Source organism: Lepidochelys kempii, chromosome 1 (assembly GCF_965140285.1).
Source record: "Lepidochelys kempii isolate rLepKem1 chromosome 1, rLepKem1.hap1, whole genome shotgun sequence".
NCBI classification, from domain to species: Eukaryota; Metazoa; Chordata; order Testudines; family Cheloniidae; genus Lepidochelys; species Lepidochelys kempii.
Genome location: NC_136380.1, coordinates 346,976,069 through 346,994,499, shown reverse-complemented (window position 1 = coordinate 346,994,499; position 18,431 = coordinate 346,976,069). Strand labels below are relative to the sequence as shown.

Below are 18,431 nucleotides of genomic sequence, written 5' to 3'. Positions count from 1 at the left end.
GCTTCTTTAACTACAGAGAGAGAGAGAGAGATTTTAAGTGAGTAAAAGAATAAGGCATTAAAGGCAGAAATGATTACAAGAGAAAACGCTTTCTAGGAACTAAAACTTAACGAACTAGACTTGCTTCAAGGTAAAATCCTTCCCACATGTTCCCAGCAACACTGATGACCAAAATCTCAAGACAGGATCCCCGCACAAATTCAAAAGGCTGGTTCTCTTGTCTTCGTAGGTGAAAGAGAGAAGGAGAGAGGCAGAAGAAAAAAAAGATACCCCAGGGATATTTTTGCCCCGCCCTTTTATAGTCCAGTCACCCATTGAAATGCATTTTCCTGAGGGCTACCCCTGGATAAAGCTCCTTCCAGTTGTGAGAATGGAGACATAGAGTCTCACGGTGAGAGAGGTTCCATGTTGTTGTTTGCTAAAATGCAGACCAATCTATTCTTGCTCTCCTTCTTTGCCAAATAATGGCCACTTGACCAGTGATTACCAGTCAACTCTGATGGCACCTGGCTAGAGGGTTCAGCTCATCCTTTGTCTTTGAGAAACAGGTTCACCCCATCCCCTGACTTGTCTGGTAAACACAATTCAGTCATGATTTCAGCTTCTGTTCATAACTTTACATCTAAGGTTGCTACACACATTTCATCAAGATATTATTGGCCAGTGAGTTATTAGTTTTCAGATTATACCTCACAAGGCACATTTTGTACAAAGATTATTACCACGGTGTGTAGGGCGTGAATACAGGGGTGTATTCAGTCACACTCAGTTTGTACACTATCTTCCCAGGGGTTTCTGGGAAACTTTTGCCATTCAGTTCCAAGTCCTAGACGAACGGGGGATGATTCCGTAGTGTCTTCTGCATGGCTAATAATGCTGATCTAAGCTTACTTTGGAGTTGACTATTTCAGGCCTTCAGATGTGTCTGACCCCAGGTTTTTCTCCCTTCCTCCCACGCAGGATGTGTTTTCTGGTTACTCTCAAACTAGGACTTCTGAAGCTCATCAGCCTGAAATAAAATTGACTGGGAATGGCTGATTAGGGGACTGGAACACATGACTTATGAGGAGAGGCTGAGGGAGCTGGGATTGTTTAGCCTGCAGAAGAGAAGAATGAGGGGGGATTTGATAGCTGCTTTCAACTACCTGAAAGGGGGTTCCAAAGAGGATGGCTCTAGGCTGTTCTCAATGGTAGCAGATGACAGAACGAGGAGTAATGGTCTCAAGTTGCAGTGGGGGAGGTTTAGATTGGATATTAGGAAAAACTTTTTCACTAAGAGGGTGGTGAAACACTGGAATGCGTTACCTAGGGAGGTGGTAGAATCTCCTTCCTTAGAGGTTTTTAAGGTCAGGCTTGACAAAGCCCTGGCTGGGATGATTTAACTGGGAATTGGTCCTGCTTTGAGCAGGGGGTTGGACTAGATGACCTTCTGGGGTCCCTTCCAACCCTGATATTCTATGATTCTATGATTCTATGATTACTTGCATTGTAGTACCTCCTAGTGGCCCTCTTGTGCCCAGGGTTGTATGTCATGTCTGAGAACATCTCTGCCGCTAAGAGCTTACAATCTAAGTAGAAAAGATAGCCATCGGGTGGAAGAAAGGAAGCATCTTTATCTCCAGTTTTTAGATGGGGAACTGGATATGAAGCCATCAGCCCTAGGAAACTCCACCTAAAGGAGGAGTGGAGTGCTGTTGTGAGAACATCCAACCTGTCCCCTGCTCTCTACACTAGCTTCTCATAGAATATTGAGTCACATTTGTGGGCTCAATCTTTACCTTCAAGGTGTTCCATGAGCTGGTCCCAGTGTATCTAGAAGAGCCTAAAGCTCCAGGATGAGGAACATAGTTGATAGCTTCACTCCTCTGGTGCAATGCAACTTTCGGCTATGAGGATGGAGCTCATCTGTGCAGGAGGAAGAGCTCTCTCAGGGCCTGGGCCTGTGAGACTGTGGAATGAACCCCCACTCTCCCGCCTGCCCCGGAGCTGAGGGCTATCACAAACCTCACCTCCTTCCTCTCTGAGTGCAAAGTGCATTTCTTCGACTTTGCTGTAAGGTGGGAAACAAAGTGTAGCACTTACGCTTATAAATCACTAAAAAGCCTTTTCAGCAATCTGGCCTGTTGCATTCGAAGGTGCTCATTTAGTGAGGGCCTGGGTGTTTTAGCTGTTCCCCAACATTGCCTCCTCTACCAAATGTGTGCATTTGTCAAAAAAATCCCTGCCACAACAGTACACTCAGCACAATTCTCCTCCTGGGAGCAGAAAGAGCAAAGCTCCGGTGACAGATGTTAGCTGTGGGCACTGCTGGAAGGGGCTCAGATATAACAGCAATAAGCGTGGTGGAGAGAAAAGGGGATTTGCCCAACATCCTACAGTAAGTTAAGGGCAGATGCTAGGAATTGAACTGAGGTTTCTTATAGACTAGGCAAATGCCTTAACCACATGGTCATCCTTCTGTAAGAAAAAGGTCTTTTCCTGTAGCCATATTGTAAGGCCTAAGGCCTTTGTCTGCAGTCATACTAAGAGAGCAGCAGCCATTCGCTAAGAAGCAGGAAGTCACATCCTCACATTCCATCAAAATTGCATTAAAACACTGTAATGTCGGGCTGATAAGAAGGAGATCCTGTCCTAATCATCACCAGATAAAGAAACAAATCGTAAGATGGTTAAAGAAAATGTAGTCTGGTAGCATTCTGTCTGGCAAGTGACTTGCCCAGAGTCCCACAGGAAGCCTGTGGTGGAATGGGCATCTCTCAAGACCTAGGCTAGTTACTCTCACCAGAGCATCCGTCATCCCAAGAGCGTCCAATTTGTCTTCAAAGGCAACAGCTAGGAGAATGGACTAAGCACCGTGCCCCTGTGAGTACAGAGGGTTTAATGTCTCGGACACCCACCAAGAAGGGGCTCTGCGGCTTTAAACTTGCAAGCAGCTTCCCCCTCTTCAGGTGGAGCCCCTTGCAAGCAGGCTATAAAGTTTGAGTGAGCTACAGCAGGAGAGCTATCAGAAACTGCAGCTCACAAAGTGCTTAGACTCAATTGCCATGGTAGGTTTCTACAGCTGAGGTTTTGTAGGTCAGCTTGTGAACGGGCTGGAGATTGTAAAGTCTGTGGCTACATGTGCCTTGCTGCTTTCTCTTGGGATGCTAATGCAAGTGGTGGGTTTTGGGGGGTGTTTTTTGGGGGGGGGGGAGGGGCTTGTAGCTTATTAAAGCAGGGTGCCTTCCTTGTAAGGATAGCTTTACAGCTGATATCTAGTTTCCCTTTCAGGCCTGATCAAATGCTGCCTATGATGGTATAATCCATTAAAGTCTAGGGGCTTTTAGTTGTCCAGCTTGCTTTTTCCCCTTTGACTTCTTGCCTCAGTGAGAACTTCTCAGGATAAGAATATCATTTTGTCTCTGGCTGTGTAAGGACCCTTGATCTGGGATTTGACCTTGGGGCTTGAAGATCTAAAAGCCCAGCCTCTGACCCCTTAAGCTAAAGGAGCAATTTGGTTGATTACTCTGGGGGTGTATGGTTGCACTAGTCTCTTGCTGTCCAGTGGCCTGCCCTCTACTGACACTAAGGGCTGTGTTCTAGCGAAGTACAGGCTGTTGAGGGGCCGGGGTGACTACTTCAGTCTATTGCATTCCTCTAGAATAAGGTTTTTTTCCGTGGCACCTCAGTGCTCCTGACACAAGCTTCCCTGGTCTTGCCAGGTGCATTAAGACACCTGCTGTGGGTTCCAGTTAGCCCTTGATCCAGATTCAAATCAGCTGCCATGGCTTCTGAGCTAAAGTACTGCCCTGCCGCATTGGAGAGGCCCCTAGTGAGTCCCTCGTACTTGGACTGGTACTGCATTCATTTAAACAGGCCCTGCCTCCGGATCAGTGACTGACCTGGCAGCCTGAGGGGTCCTGTTCATTCCATACAGCTCTGTTATGGACATGCCAGTGTTAAACCCAGGAACAAACTGCTTCTCTTGAACTCAGTCCAAAGTGGTAGAGATGTTCATTGAGTCTCAGTGTGTCTTAACTTCTCCATACAGCTCCCTAAGTAGTTTTCTTTCCTAAGATGGATTCTTCACTTGCCCCCTCTAGGAGGAGGAAAGTGAGGAGGGGAAACCGTGTGGGGCAGAACTCCTAGGCACCCTACAATAATAAACCAGTCATGAGTGGTTTTATGGCGAGGAGGAGAGCAGACGTCTAGCAAAGACTTCAGGGTGACATTTAGAGTCTCTCTAGAAAAAAGGAAAATATGGGAACTTTATCCTTCCTACTGAAAATGACTCCTGATCCTGTCAGGTAGACGGTCCCACTGATGCAGGGTTGAGGTTGTCTAGGTCCGTTATTTGTGTGCATGGCACATACAGCCCGTCTCTATTTCCAGAGGGAGTGCCTTTCCATCCATGTGGGGCAGGCTGGAGTCCAGATGGGCAACGCCTGCTGGGAACTCTATTGCCTAGAACATGGAATCCTACCAGATGGGACCATTCCTGCTCCAAAGGCAAGTGAACAAGTGGATTCCTCCTTTGAGACTTTCTTCTGTGAGACTGCAGCAGGGAAGCATGTTCCCAGAGCGGTGTTCATAGACCTGGAGCCAACAGTCATTGGTAAGACATGGGCATGGATGAATCTTTGGTGTCCAGTGTGACTGTCAATCTTGCCATGTCCTGTCCATCACAAACTGCAAACACTCGCAGAGTTGGGAGAATGGCCTCCAGGTTACTGGGATCCAATCAAGCCATGAGCTAGTTCCACCCCATCCCTTTCCCAGCCTCACCAGCGGGGCCAGATTAACTCTCCTGTGGGCCTGGGGCTATTAGACTTTTGTGGGGCCCCCTGTATACAAGTCTCTTCTCTAATTTAAAACAAAATGATCACAATTGTGGCATCAAGGCTATTAACTTTATACTAAACGTGCCTTTTAATTAACACAAAGCTGTTTTGTGGTTACATTTCAGTCTCAAAACACGTAGAATATAGCTGATTCAAAATAACCTACTTCTTACCTTAGAACAGCTGTTCTATTCGTTTCTTTCTGGGAGGGAGTTTGGGTGCAGGAGGGGATTCTGACCTGGGGGGCAGGAGGAGGTGCGAGGTGGAGGCTCTGGCCAGGAGGCACTTACCACAGGCAGCTCCTGGCTGGTGGCACAGTAGGGCCCAGGCAGGCTGCCTGCCATAGCCCCCCACCACTCCCAGAAGCGGCCGGCTGCTGGCAGGTCTTTGTGTGCCCCTGGGGGAGGGGGACAGCGTGTCTCTGTGCCCTGCCCATGGGGAAAGGGCTGGGGCTGGGGGCAGCATGTGGAGTCTCCCCACTCCTTCCCCTCCCCACCCCTGGCCAGGGGCTGCGCAGAGCTGCCAGCAGCCGGCCGCTTCTGGGAGCAGTGTAGGGCCATGGCATGCAGACAGCCTGCCTGAGCCCTGCTGCACCGCAGGACTTCTAGTGGCCTGGAGATCGTGATCCACTGGCAGAGGCTCCAGGATTGACCCATCGATCACTATCAGTGAGGTGGTGACTACTGAATTGTATATAATTATGGATTTATTTTTGCGGGGCTCCCCTTAGCCTGAGGCCCTGATCTGCAGCCCCTAAAACCCTTGCATTAATCTGGCCTTGCTCACCAGACCTCTAGAGAGGGTGTAACTGACAGGCCTCCATTCAAATAGTGGATGCTCAATATTAAAGGGATGCCGCTGGACTGCAGCGCCTGTGTTTAAAACATGGTGCTCTATTCCTCAGTGAAGACCAGACTCCCAGTGGGACACTTTGGGATGACCCTCCCTGGGTGAGGTCAGGGAGGTGGGCACAGGAAGGTTGTGGCAGTGGCTAGGGCAAAGGATGCCTTTCTCACCCAATTCACTTCTCTCCCTCCTCCCTATGTGCAAGGGCCACTATGTGGGAGTGGGGAGGGGAGAATGCAGACAATGAAGGAAGCTCAGGGTGGCCAGCCTGATCGAGGGATGTTCTCGCTGGTTCTTATCCTAGATCTCCTCCCCAGGGTTGGTATCCAGTCTGGGCAGAGCATCGCTGACTTGAACCTGCCACGCTGAAATGTTTGAGAAGTCAGTGGGGACAGTGGAACAGACCCTGAAAATGGGGACAGTCTCTGGGCTTGGAGACGCATGGCTGCCCCATGTGCAAACACAAACCCATCTCATGGCCTCCAGAGGGCTGGCCTTCTTTTGCACGTGCGTTGGGCAGGGAGTGACGCATGTGGAGGGGAACACTGGGGGGGATCTGAGACACAGGGTCGCTTCTTAGAAGAATATCTCTGTGCTTGTTACTACATCTCTTCAGAGCACAGGAACTGAAAGCTGCAACCAGGGCTGTCCCTAGATATTCTGGGGCCCTACACAGCCCCCATATGGTATGTGGGGGAGGGGCGGCTGGCTTGGGTGACTGGAGGAACTGCCCCCAGCACTCACTGGCAGCACAGCTGGGGCCGGATTGCTGCACTTCCCGCCTCCTGCTGCAGTCCTCTGGGGCGGAGCAGGCATGGAAGGGGCAGAATGGAGGGTTTGGGGAAGGGGTGGGGCTGGGGTTGATCTGGGGCAGGAGCAAGGGTTTGGGGTGGGGGTGAGGCTGGGGCGGAGCAGGGGGAAAGGGGTGGAGCAGGGCAGGGGGTTTGGGGCCAGGAAGGGGCAGGGTGCCCTACACAGCTGCATACCTTGCATATGGGTAGGGATGACCCTGGCTGCAACCTCTTGCAAGTCCCTCATAGAAGATCAGGGTTGGAAGGGACCTCAGGAGGTCATCTAGTCCAACCCCCTGCTCAAAGCAGGACCAATCCCCAACTAAATCATCCCAGCAGGGCTTGGTCAAGCCTGACCTTAAAAATATCTAAGGCAGGAGATTCCACCACCTCCCTAGGTAATGCATTCCAGCGTTTCACCACCCTCCTAGTGAAAAAGTTTTTCCTAATATCCAGCCTAAACCTCCCCCACTGCAACTTGAGACCATTACTCCTTGTTCTGTCATCTGCTACCACTGAGAACAGTCTAGATCCATCCTCTTTGGAACCCCCTTTCAGGTAGTTGAAAGCAGCTATCAAATCCCCCCTCATTCTTCTCTTCTGCAGACTAAACAATCCCAGTTCCTTCAGCCTCTCCTCATAAGTCATGTGTTCCAGTCCCCTAATCATTTTTGTTGCCCTCCACTGGATATTTTCCAATTTTTCCACATCCTTCTTGTAGTGTCGGGCCCAAAACTGGACACAGAACTCCAGATGAGGCTTCACCAATGTCAAATAGAGGGGAACGATCACGTCCCTTGATCTGCTGGCAATGCCCCTACGTATACATCCCTGGCCGCCTTGGCAACAAGGGCACACTGACTCATATCCAGCTTCTCGTCCACTGTCACCCCTAGGTCCTTTTCTGCCGAACTGCTGCTGAGCCATTCGGTCCGTAGTCTGTAGCGGTGAATGGGATTCTTCCATCCTAAGTGCAGGACTCTGCACTTGTCCTCGTTGAACTGCATCAAATTGGAGGATTGGGCCAAAAGAAATCTATCTAGGTCCCTTTGTAGCCTATCCCTACCCTCCAGCGTTATCTACCACTCCTCCCAGTTTAGTGTCATTCGCAAACTTGCTGAGGGTGCAATCCACACCATCCTCCAGATCATTTATAGACAATTCCCAGCTCCCATGAGCTAGCACAAAGCTGCAGTGTCTGATAGGGGAATGATTCCCCTAAGTCACTTAAAGTAGGTTTAACTCCCTCATTCAGGGTCTCCTGCTGGACTCACTGCTGTCACACCTAAGCACCTTGGGTCTCATGAAACCTACTGTGTGAGCCTAACCTGCCCTTGGTTTAACCCACGGTGGCTTTACTTAGTTGCCCTGGCAGTGTATGCGCCTCTTCTCGTGCTATTGTCTAATAGCAGCTCCATTTCAATCATGGTAGATTGCAGATCTCTCACTCCACGGTCTCCTTCCCCCACAGATGAGATCCGCACAGGGACCTACCGCTTGCTGTTCCACCCGGAGCAGCTCATCACAGGCAAGGAGGATGCAGCCAATAACTACGCCCGAGGTCACTACACCATTGGGAAGGAAATCATTGATAACGTATCGGCCAGGATTCGCAAAATGGCAAGTGGCTGATGCGGCGCGGCCCGGTGTGGCTCTGCCATGTGGGCTGGCTGCAGAGTTTGAACCCTGAGTGTTCATGCGTCTAGTCCTGAGCTTACATGGCTGGTGCCAAGGGAGAGATTCCCTCTGCACCCTCTGGAAGGCACACAGGGCCTTACTCCCATCGCAGAAAGGCAGTGGCTCCCTTTCCACCCCTTAGGAGCAGGAGTGTGGGGGTCAGTCTCTCCCAACCACACCCTGACTGGCTGTAGGAGTCCAAGTATGTACCCTAGCAGCCAGTCCGTGCCTGTGTAACCCACCGGTGAGATGTTATGGGTTCAAGGTCCCCAGTGTGTGGCCATGAGGGCAGCCTTCCCATTGGAGTGGATGGGCTGGGCCCTCTTGCCCTGACCACACACCTCTGCTCTAGGTGGGGGTGGCTGGGCCCCCCAGGGAATGGATCTGGGAGCCACCGCTCCATTGAGATGCATAGGACCCCTCACGTCACTTAGAGCTCGCGTCTCGGACTCTGGCAGGCAGCATTGCACTGGAGACGCTTGGTTCACGCTTCCAAGCTGCTGCCAACCACAAGGGCCAGAAACTCTTTAAAACAGAAGCCGAGCGTCTCCTGGAATAAAGTGACTCAGTAGTTGGGATTCTAGGCATGGGGTCTGTTGTGTATGGGCGTCCATAAACATCCCCGCAAAACGCATGGGGTAGCAATTGCCTTGACAGCATCTAACCAGAGGCATCTGGATGCTGTCAGTGGCAGCCAGAATGAACTGTCCTACAGCCACTGGCCCCTTGAGGACAAGCTATTGAACAGGTATCCCTCCTACCATGCTCCCGGCTCACCAGCTGGCATATTGCCTACACGAAAGGTGAAACCCCAATAAATAAATACGCAGCACCAGGGTCTGCTTCACTAGCTGTGTGGACTGAACTTTGTCCAGGGTAGGCTGCGACTGGTGCCCATACAGCCTGAGGCAGCGATTTATGGCCCGTTTCACCTCTCTAACTGGCAACTGGGAGTGCTGACTAGAAATGTATCACTTGTGCCTGGTCTCGATTGTTTCATAAACATGATGCTCTAAATCCCAGCGCTCCAGAGGGGAACGGGCGTCAAACTTTTTCTTCTACTGCAGGCTGACCAGTGCAGTGGCCTTCAAGGGTTCCTGGTCTTCCACAGCTTCGGAGGAGGCACAGGCTCTGGATTCACGTCCCTCTTGATGGAGCGTCTCTCAGTGGAGTTTGGGAAGAAGTCCAAACTGGAGTTCTCGGTGTACCCTGCCCCACGGGTCTCCACTGCGGTGGTGGAACCCTACAATTCCATCCTGACCACCCACACCACGCTGGAGCACTCGGACTGTTCTTTCATGGTGGACAACGAGGCCATTTACGACATCTGCAACCGGAACCTCAATATCGAGCGTCCCTCCTACACCAACCTGAACAGGCTGATAGCCCAGATAGTGTCGTCCATCACTGCTTCCCTGAGGTTCGATGGTGCCTTGAATGTGGATCTCACTGAATTCCAAACTAACTTGGTGCCTTATCCCCGCATACACTTCCCCCTCACTACCTATGCCCCCATAGTCTCTGCAGAGAGAGCTTACCACGAGCAGCTCTCGGTGCCTGAAATCACCAATGCTTGCTTTGAGTTCTCCAACCAGATGGTGAAATGTGACCCTCGCCGAGGCAAATACATGGCTTGCTGCCTGCTGTACCGGGGGGACGTGGTGCCCAAGGATGTGAATGCAGCTATAGCAGCCGTCAAAACCAGGAGGTCCATCCAGTTTGTGGACTGGTGCCCAACTGGGTTTAAGGTGGGCATCAATTACCAGCCCCCCACAGTGGTGCCGGGGGGAGACCTGGCTAAAGTGCAGCGGGCCGTCTGCATGCTGAGCAACACCACGGCTATTGCAGAAGCCTGGGCCCGGCTGGATCACAAGTTTGACCTGATGTATGCGAAACGGGCCTTTGTGCATTGGTATGTGGGGGAGGGGATGGAGGAGGGGGAGTTCTCTGAAGCCAGGGAGGACATGGCCGCTCTCGAGAAGGACTATGAGGAAGTTGGCAGGGACTCTGCAGATGGGGATGAGGCAGAGGAAGGAGAAGATTATTAAGCACTTGTTCTAGGCATTAGCCTGGCAGTGCTGTTCCTCTTGTGGGCTAGATGTCTCTGGGATTACACTTCGTTATTTGCAGGCTTGCTGCTAGATGCATTGCTGCCTATCACTTTGATCGTTCGGCATGAAAGAGGATGGTGTGTCCTAGGGCTACATGTGTCATGTCCTTCGCTTGCCACTTCTCTTTGAGCTGGAACTGTGAGAATAAATTCTTAACTGCAAACCTCTGTCTCTCTCTCAACTAATTCTGTCTAAGCCTGGAGGTGGGAACTCTGAAACGCAGCTGTCTACAGTCAGGCTTTTGCGTGCCTGTTAGTACAAGATTTCAAATGACCACCCTTTCAGGTGCTGAGTTTCCACTTCCGCTGCAGATTGCAGTGGAGATGTAGATGCTGGGCTGGGGGTGTAGCCTGAAGTTACACACACACTGATTCCTTCCCCTGAATTTAAAGATTCCAAGCATTTGAATCAACCACTAGGGTCTTGAGGAGGAAAAGGTTCTGCCATTCTTCATCCATAAAAAGTACTGTCAGACCTAAGAAGTGTGTGTGCGGGGCAGGGGGTAGCTCTACAATAAGGTGACATGGGGGCGGCACTAGAGAACAAACAATGGAGACTTGTGTAAGATGCTGCCTGATAGCATGCATTTTCCAGCTTCTCCAAACCTTAATTCCGTGTAGCTATCCCCACAGCTTCCAGTCTCATCGTACAACAGCAAAGTACGTGCACACAAGGAGAAATCTATGACCAGCAGAGTTAAGGACAACAAGGAGTTGTTGTTGGTTTGTCTTTTTTTTAAAGATTCCTGAAACTGGTACTAGCCCATTACTAGCTGGAAATGGTAGAATTAGTAATAATAATGCAGAGAAGGCAGAAGTGTTCAATATTTCTGTTTTTGCATTTGGGGAAAACCAGATATTGTCTCAGGGTGATAACACCATTTTCCATTCCGCTAGTATCTGTGCAGGATGTAGAATGAACAGCTCCTAAAGTTAGACACTTTCAAAATCAGCAGGTCCTGTTAACTGAGTGGCTGACTGGCTAGTGTTGATTTTTCGAGATGTTCTAGACTACTGAAAGAAAGTTAATGTGCCAATTTTTAAATGGGATGAGCTAGGTGGTAATGTCAGGCTGACCAGTCTATAAATCCTCAGAGATAATGGAATGGTTGATGGGATTCAATTTCCATGCTCTAGTTCTTAATATGCTTCATGTAAATCAACATGGGTTTAAGGAAAATAAATCCTGTCAGACTAATTTGATTTCCCCCCCCCCCATGAGACTGCTACTTTGCTTGATAAAGGTAATAGTGTTGTTCTAATATACTTAGACTGATGTAAGGATTTGGCTTGGCACCACGTTACAGTCTGACTTAAACAAACAAACAAACCCCTAGAGTGATATAAAATTAACATGGCACATAAGTGGATTAAAAATTGGCAACTGCCAGGCCTTAAACATGTAACTCTAAATAGGAAGTTGTCATTGGGTGTGTTTCCTGAAGAGACCTCAGGAGGGGTCCCCAGAGGAGCTGATTGATCCTAATGGACTAGCCTGGATGTAAATCTGCCTTCAGGGCGTTACCTAGGAACACAACAGCTGTGAGATACAAACATCCGGCAAAGTTTCGTAACAGGGTGATGAATATACAATGGGGATGCATGCATATAAACAGGATAACCCTACTTAGCAGACCGTAGCTTTTCCAATGATTCTTTACATAACATCCTTTGTTCAACACTTATCACAATAGTGCAACAGTGGTGATACATTAGTGTAAATCTGCTCACCTTTTTTATACAGCATCACACCTGATGGGGGAACTCCATCTGGGGAAGCAATGACTCTGAAAAATTTTTCACAAGTGTTTTTACCATACAGCTTATACTGGGTCCTCAAACAAAACCAGCTCAACTACTAGGCTGCCATAACTGCACCTTCACAAGGGTTTTTGCCGGCATAGAAATACCCGCTATAAAACACACCGCACTGCTATACGGGTACAGTTGCCAGGAGAGCTCTGGTCTCAGGCTGGCTTGGTGCCCACCTAGGGTAGAGCAGAAACTGAGGTACATGTTCACTGCTGTACATCTTGTACATATTACAGCAGGGTGTAGACTCCCCAGCGGAGATCACCAGGCCGCTCTGTGCAAGGTGCAGTATAAAACCATGGAGATGGCCTCGGGAGAGCTTAGTCTCAATAGATAAGGGACAAAGCCTGGAGGAGAGGCAGTAACTGTGCCTAACTTGGGCCATGTCTACACTATGAGTGCTTTACTGGGGCGCGATATCAAAGCACTCCCAGCGTGGATGCAGCTATAACAGCAAAACTGCATTGGACCCACCCGTGCAATTGCCCCTGCTGGTGAAATGAGCTATGCAGGTGAAAGCAGCGTTTGCGGCTGTAGCTATCTCTGGGCTAGGGGCTGCTGCCACCATGGCGGCGTCAGTCAGTGATCACACCCCTGATCAACATAGCGAGGCTGGCAGAAGTCTGTTGAGCAGCCCTGGCCGTAGAGAGGGGGAACTGAGGCACAGCGAGAGGTGGAGGCGTTTGCTCGAGGTCGTACAGGGAATGTGTCAGAATTGGACTGAGATGTCCCTAACCCCAGGACTAGCCGTCCTCTTTACTCCACAGCGTCTGGGATAAACACTTTCCTCCTTGCGTTCTCGAGCCAGGGTCAGGCCACTTTGTCTTTCTCCACTAGATGATGCTAGTGAAGTGGGGAAAACGTCTTACGGGCTTGGTCAGTAGCTTCATGCTGACAGTACTCCTAATTGCTCAGCGGGAGGGACTGAGGGAAGATTTATTAATGAGCCTGGTGCGCTGACCTGGCTTCTCTGCTGTGTTCTGTGCAGGTTCTTATACCGCGCTCCTCCTCGTAGCGCACCAACCGCCATGACTAACCGCTCTTCTGTGCTTGTCCTCTCAGCAGCGGGAGAAGTGGGGGCAGAGGAGTTTATTTCACTTGTCTAAACACAGGTGGTGGTTTGTCAGAGAAGGCAGGAAGGTGGTGAGGTCTGGGATTGTCCCTAGTTCCTGGGCGAGTTCATTCCATGGTCTTGGATTGGTCCCTGAGAGAGTTCTGTGTCCTGCACAGATGAGCTTCCTAGATGCTGTAGATAGATCCTATTGCACACCCTTAATCTGCTGACTGGTCATCATTTGCATTACGGTAATGCCTTGAGGAGCTAAGTTGAGATCAGGACCTCGTCGTGCTAGGTGCTGTGCGAACAAACAATAGTGAGGTAAAGTGACTTGCCCAAGGCCACATGGCACAGTCAGGATTAGAACCGAGGTTTCCTGATTCCTAGTCCTGCCCTATCTATTAGGCTTTCTGCCACGGTCAGCTGACTAGAGCGCAGGCCCTTGGAAGCCCCATTGTTAACGGGAGTTTTTAGTTAAGGCCCTTTGGAGCCTTCCAGGACTTTGTGTCTTGCCGTGGGAGGTTGGCTGCAGTTTAATTTGAGGTATTAAGGAAACAGCCAGTCCAGCCGGAAACTCAGCTGGTGGAATATCAATGACCTCAGAAGCTGACCTGTTGTTAAAGCCTTCCCGTTACCGAACTCACCCTGACCAGCCTGGCTTGTGATTCACCTGCCATGCCGTGGTGCTACTGACATTCAGGGTCTAGGTAAGGGGCAGCGTGTCAATTACAGATCAGCACGTGGGTCTGAACTGAGTCGGTGCTCGGGCAGGTTACGCTCCGAACGGCCAGACAAGGAACGTGTAGCTGGAAAAGCATCTAACAGGAGGCTGTAAGTTGGAGTCTCTGTCCCACACGTGCTAATGTACAGCTGTGCCTGGACCCCCAGCACGTCTGTTATTGGACTTTGGTGAGGTGGGTTCTACTGGGTCACTGGTTCAAATCCAGCCCAAACCAGCAGTCGCTGAAATTCATTTCCAGTGACCTATGTGGGTTAAAAACAGTGGTGCTCACTCTGATTCATGGACAGGCATCTACAGGACAGAGCTTGTCTGTCTCCCCGACAGACATTGGCCCAGTAAAAAAAATTACCTCCCCCTCCCCGCCCCAATTGTCTCTCAGAGATCAGCCCCATAACTGGCCTATTAGCCCCTCTGCCCAAGGCAGAGCCTGGGGAATGAGTTGCCTTCACCCCTATGGGTGCCCCCTGAACTGCAGTGTGGGGTACATAGCAGCCCCACTCCTGCCATGAGCTCTCTGCGGGCAGCCTCTCAGATGCCAGCGTCCTGTGGAAGGCTGAGGAAATGCTCGTGTGTGACGTGGTCCAAGGGGCTGGCGTGGCGAGGGCTGGACGTGGTGGAAGTTTGTGCTGGGGTTAGAGAAAAGATTTTAGGGTTGCCAAACGGGCACCTTTTCAGCAGCACTGAGCTGAGAAGGATGGAAGACAGGCCTGTCCATTGGCTTCCTAATGCCATCATCTTAGTCCAGAGGTTCCCTGGGTGGGGCTCTTATGCTGGTATATTGACTTCCTCAGCTATGATAGAGTGCGTCTACAGCTGCAGAACCTGAGCTCCTGTCACTCTCACATGCATTTATCCTCACAGTACCCAGGGGTTACTCCAGGGAGGAAGGGTATGACTGTTATACCCATTGCACAGGTGGAACTGAGGCCCAGAGAGTGTAAGTATCACACAGAAAGGCTGTAGTAGACCAGGGAATTGAACTTGGATCTGCCAAGTCCCAGACTAGCCCCCAACCACTGGGCTACCCTTTGCCCAGGTCTGGGATATATAGAGACTGGAGGCTTTTGGCCCCCACAGGGAGGAGTGGCTGTTTATTTGACTTCCTTACCCCTATTGCTGAGGGAAACTGAGGCATCCTCTTAAAACAAGCGTGTTAAGGTGGCACATCTCGGGGAGCAAACCTGGAACGGGCTGCAGGAGTGCCAAAGCCCATTTCTCATTGTGTTTCACGCTCACTCGCTGTGAGGGCTTGTGCAGCTCTCAGGCTGGTGCTGCTGCCTGTTTGTGCAGGAATGAGTGGCTGGAGGAGGCAGAGGAAGATGCTAAGCCGGTTTAGATGTGGAGGGCCCTTGTGCCCGGTGTCCCAGGTACTAGTGGGCAGGGATCTTAGAGGGCAGGCCGGGTGTGTGCAGGGACGGGGGAGGCATTCAGAGAAGTCGAGAAGCCTTATTTTAAAATGCGTGTAGCACCCTATCCACCCGGTTACTTCCTTGAACGCCAGTCTCCTTGTGGGTTTTGCTGGCCAGGCCTGGGGTCAGCTGGATCCCGCCTCCAGCTCAGCACTGTCTAACTTCCTTATTTTCTTCCCCAAGGAATTTATTTGGTGATGCCTCCACCCCCATGGCTCCTTCTTGCCAGAGTCATCAGGGCAGCTTGGAAGGAAACTGCTTACCACACGGTCACCCCACTTACTTCCCAGATCACTGGAGACTCCCGAGAAATAAACACACCCACCCAGTATGTGTAACTTCTATATGAAAGAGGAAGTAAAGATAATGGAACAGGGTCAAACACAACTTGCGGGGTCACCAGGGCCCATGCGGATAATATCTGTGAATTTCCCCGGTCACGTGGCCTGATAGAGCAAGTGCCCCCTCGGTACATGCACTTCGTACGGTGCTTGATGACGCGTGACAATGCTGACTTCTCTAGCAGCAAAGCTGGGTTCAGAACAGCCCAAGAGACTCACAGGTGGGAAAAGATGGTCCGTCCTTGTACAGATTTAATAGGCAGCAGGTAATAAAATCCCCAGCCCCCTTAGCCACTGGCTGGAGAGGGCAGTTCAGGGAATAGGGGGTCTCCCAAACTATTTTCCTGACTCTGTAACTTTCCATTGGTCTGGGAGCCTTGACGAGCATTTGGCCCATAAGTATTACTGGATTCCCCTGGGACCTCATTTAAACACTTGGCTGAGGGGGATTCAAAAGCTGTTTGCTGCGTCTCCTTGCTCTGCCCTACAGGATACTGTCGTTGCTGTTAGCAGTGCCCTCCCCTCCCCCCCTCGTGCTTTGCATGGCACCCTGGCATTCCCCACTGGTCTGCTCCCTGCACAAGTCATATGCTGTGCATTCAGAGCGGCTCATGTGTGCCAGGGCTGGATCCCAGCAGGGTTTGTTGCAAACCTGCCCCTGAGCAGAGCCAGCAGACAGGTGGGCTCTGCCTGTGAGTCTGCATTCTGGAGGGGAGCAAGACGGGAACTGGGCGGGCCGGGGAAGGGGAGGTAGCAACAACCAATCGGGAGCTCACCAGGAAATAGACCAGGGCCCAGATCCTCAAAAGAATTTAGGTGCCTAACTCCCATTGAAATCACTGGCAGTTAGGCACCTAAATAGCTTTGAGGATCTGGGCTCAGAGTCTTAGTCATAGGGCCAGAGAGCGGAAGAGAGGCTGTAAATACGCAGCAGAGGAAGAAATGGCAGGACTTGTCACTGGAGGGGTGGCGTGAGGAGCCTGAGTGACAGAGAGGCAGATGGAGCTGTCCCACAGCAATGCAGCCACAAGAGGGTGGAGATTGCAGAAGGAAGTGAGGGAGACTGGAATTCCCTGAGTTAGATTTTGGCCTAAACAACAGGGCTTTTATCCCTCCCCCACTCCCCCCCACCCCATATGAGAAGTGTTTGGTGATGCGTAATGGCCACAGCGGGCCTGGGCCTCAGTTTTACAGAATTGCAGCTCATTGGGGTTTTAGCAAAACTATTGTCAACCAGCCCCTCCGCTGGGGTGGGACCCCCACGAGCAGCCAGTGGGGCGACGCTGATCCATGCCAGCTGCAGATCTAACACTGTTGTTATCTGAAACTTGTCTGAACACGGCAATGGTCGAGCAGATCGAGGGACGTGATCGTTCCCCTCTATTCGACATTGGTGAAGCCTCATCTGGAGTACTGTGTCCAGTTTTGGGCCCCACACCACAGGAAGGATGTGGATAGATTGGAGAGAGTCCAGCGAAGGGCAACAAAAATGCTTAGGGGTCTGGAACACATGACTTATGAGGAGAGACTGAGGGAGCTGGGATTGTTTAGCCTGCAGAAGAGAAGAATGAGGGGGGATTTGATAGCTGCTTTCAACTACCTGAAAGGGGGTTCCAAAGAGGATGGCTCTAGACCGTTCTCAATGGTAGCAGATGACAGAACGAGGAGTAATGGTCTCAAGTTGCAGTGGGGGAGGTTTAAATTGGATATTAGGAAAAACTTTTTCACTAAGAGGGTGGTGAAACACTGGAATGTGTTACCTAGGGAGGTGGTAGAATCTCCTTCCTTAGAGGTTTTTAAGGTCAGGCTTGACAAAGCCCTGGCTGGGATGATTTAACTGGGAATTGGTCCTGCTTCGAGCAGGGGGTTGGACTAGATGACCTTCTGGGGTCCCTTCCAACCCTGACATTCTATGATTCTATGATTCTATGAATGGTCCTTTGGGCTTGTTGCTCCAGAAGCCAAAACATGCCGCTATACAAAGGAGCTCGCAGGTTGTGAACTGGAGGATTCATGGAAGGTCCGTGGGGAAGCCACAGCGGACAGTACAACGGAAGCTTTAATGTCCAAGTAATAGCACAAGGTGTGAGTTGAGGAATATAGCAGACTTCAGCTGAACCGCACCCCAAAGGGAAGAGTAGTTTTTCCTCCTCCAAACAAGTGCTTTGTGTTGAGTACACTCCCAGTGAACCCAGGAGTCCTGTCATATGCGGTTTGATTTCTATTTTAAAGCTGGAGTCTTTTGATTTCAGATTCTTCCCTGGCTCCCAAAACGCTTTCCTAGAGTCCTGGTTTGCTACAGGCCTATGGAAGCGGGGTGTAGACAGCACTGGCATAGCCCCCGCCGATACATTTCCCCACGCAGCTCTGTCGAGACCTGAGCTCCGACTTGCCTGCCTCTCGCGTTCCAGCCCCGGGTTCCTCTTGGGGAGACGCTGCGTTTGGTGCCAGCTTGCAGGGTGGGTTTCTGACACAGACACGTGTCCGTTAGGGAACGAGGCACCCAAACTCATCTCCCTCGTGACAGAAGCAGGATCTGAGGGCTAGGTCAGCGAACTAGTGCCCTAGGCACATTGGATCACTGAGCTCCTGGACGGTGACTGGTTTGGATGGTCTCTTCAAAGACACTGATGTGACCCCAAGGTTTGATAACAACCAAGATGCACATAACGGTATAAATCATTACCATACTGCTGGCCAATGAGTTCCTTCCATCCCTGGGCGTAGTAAGCCCTCTGGGCCAGTGCCTTGGCTGGTGTAAATCTACACAGTTGTACTGAAGTCAATGGAGCTGTGCTGATTTACGCCAGCTGAGGATCTAGCTCT

At 50.8% G+C, this 18,431-nt stretch overlaps 1 protein-coding gene across 1 annotated transcript; it reads left to right on the top strand.

Moving 5' to 3' along the window:
- Window positions 1-3,143: 3,143 nt before the first annotated feature.
- On the top strand, window positions 3,144-10,182 carry LOC140906996 (tubulin alpha-1B chain). The gene is made up of 4 exons (XM_073332050.1): window positions 3,144-3,158; window positions 4,372-4,594; window positions 7,929-8,077; window positions 9,202-10,182. Exons 1-4 carry the CDS (start codon window positions 3,144-3,146, stop codon window positions 10,180-10,182), a joined length of 1,368 nt encoding a protein of 455 aa, XP_073188151.1.
- Window positions 10,183-18,431: the final 8,249 nt, after the last annotated feature.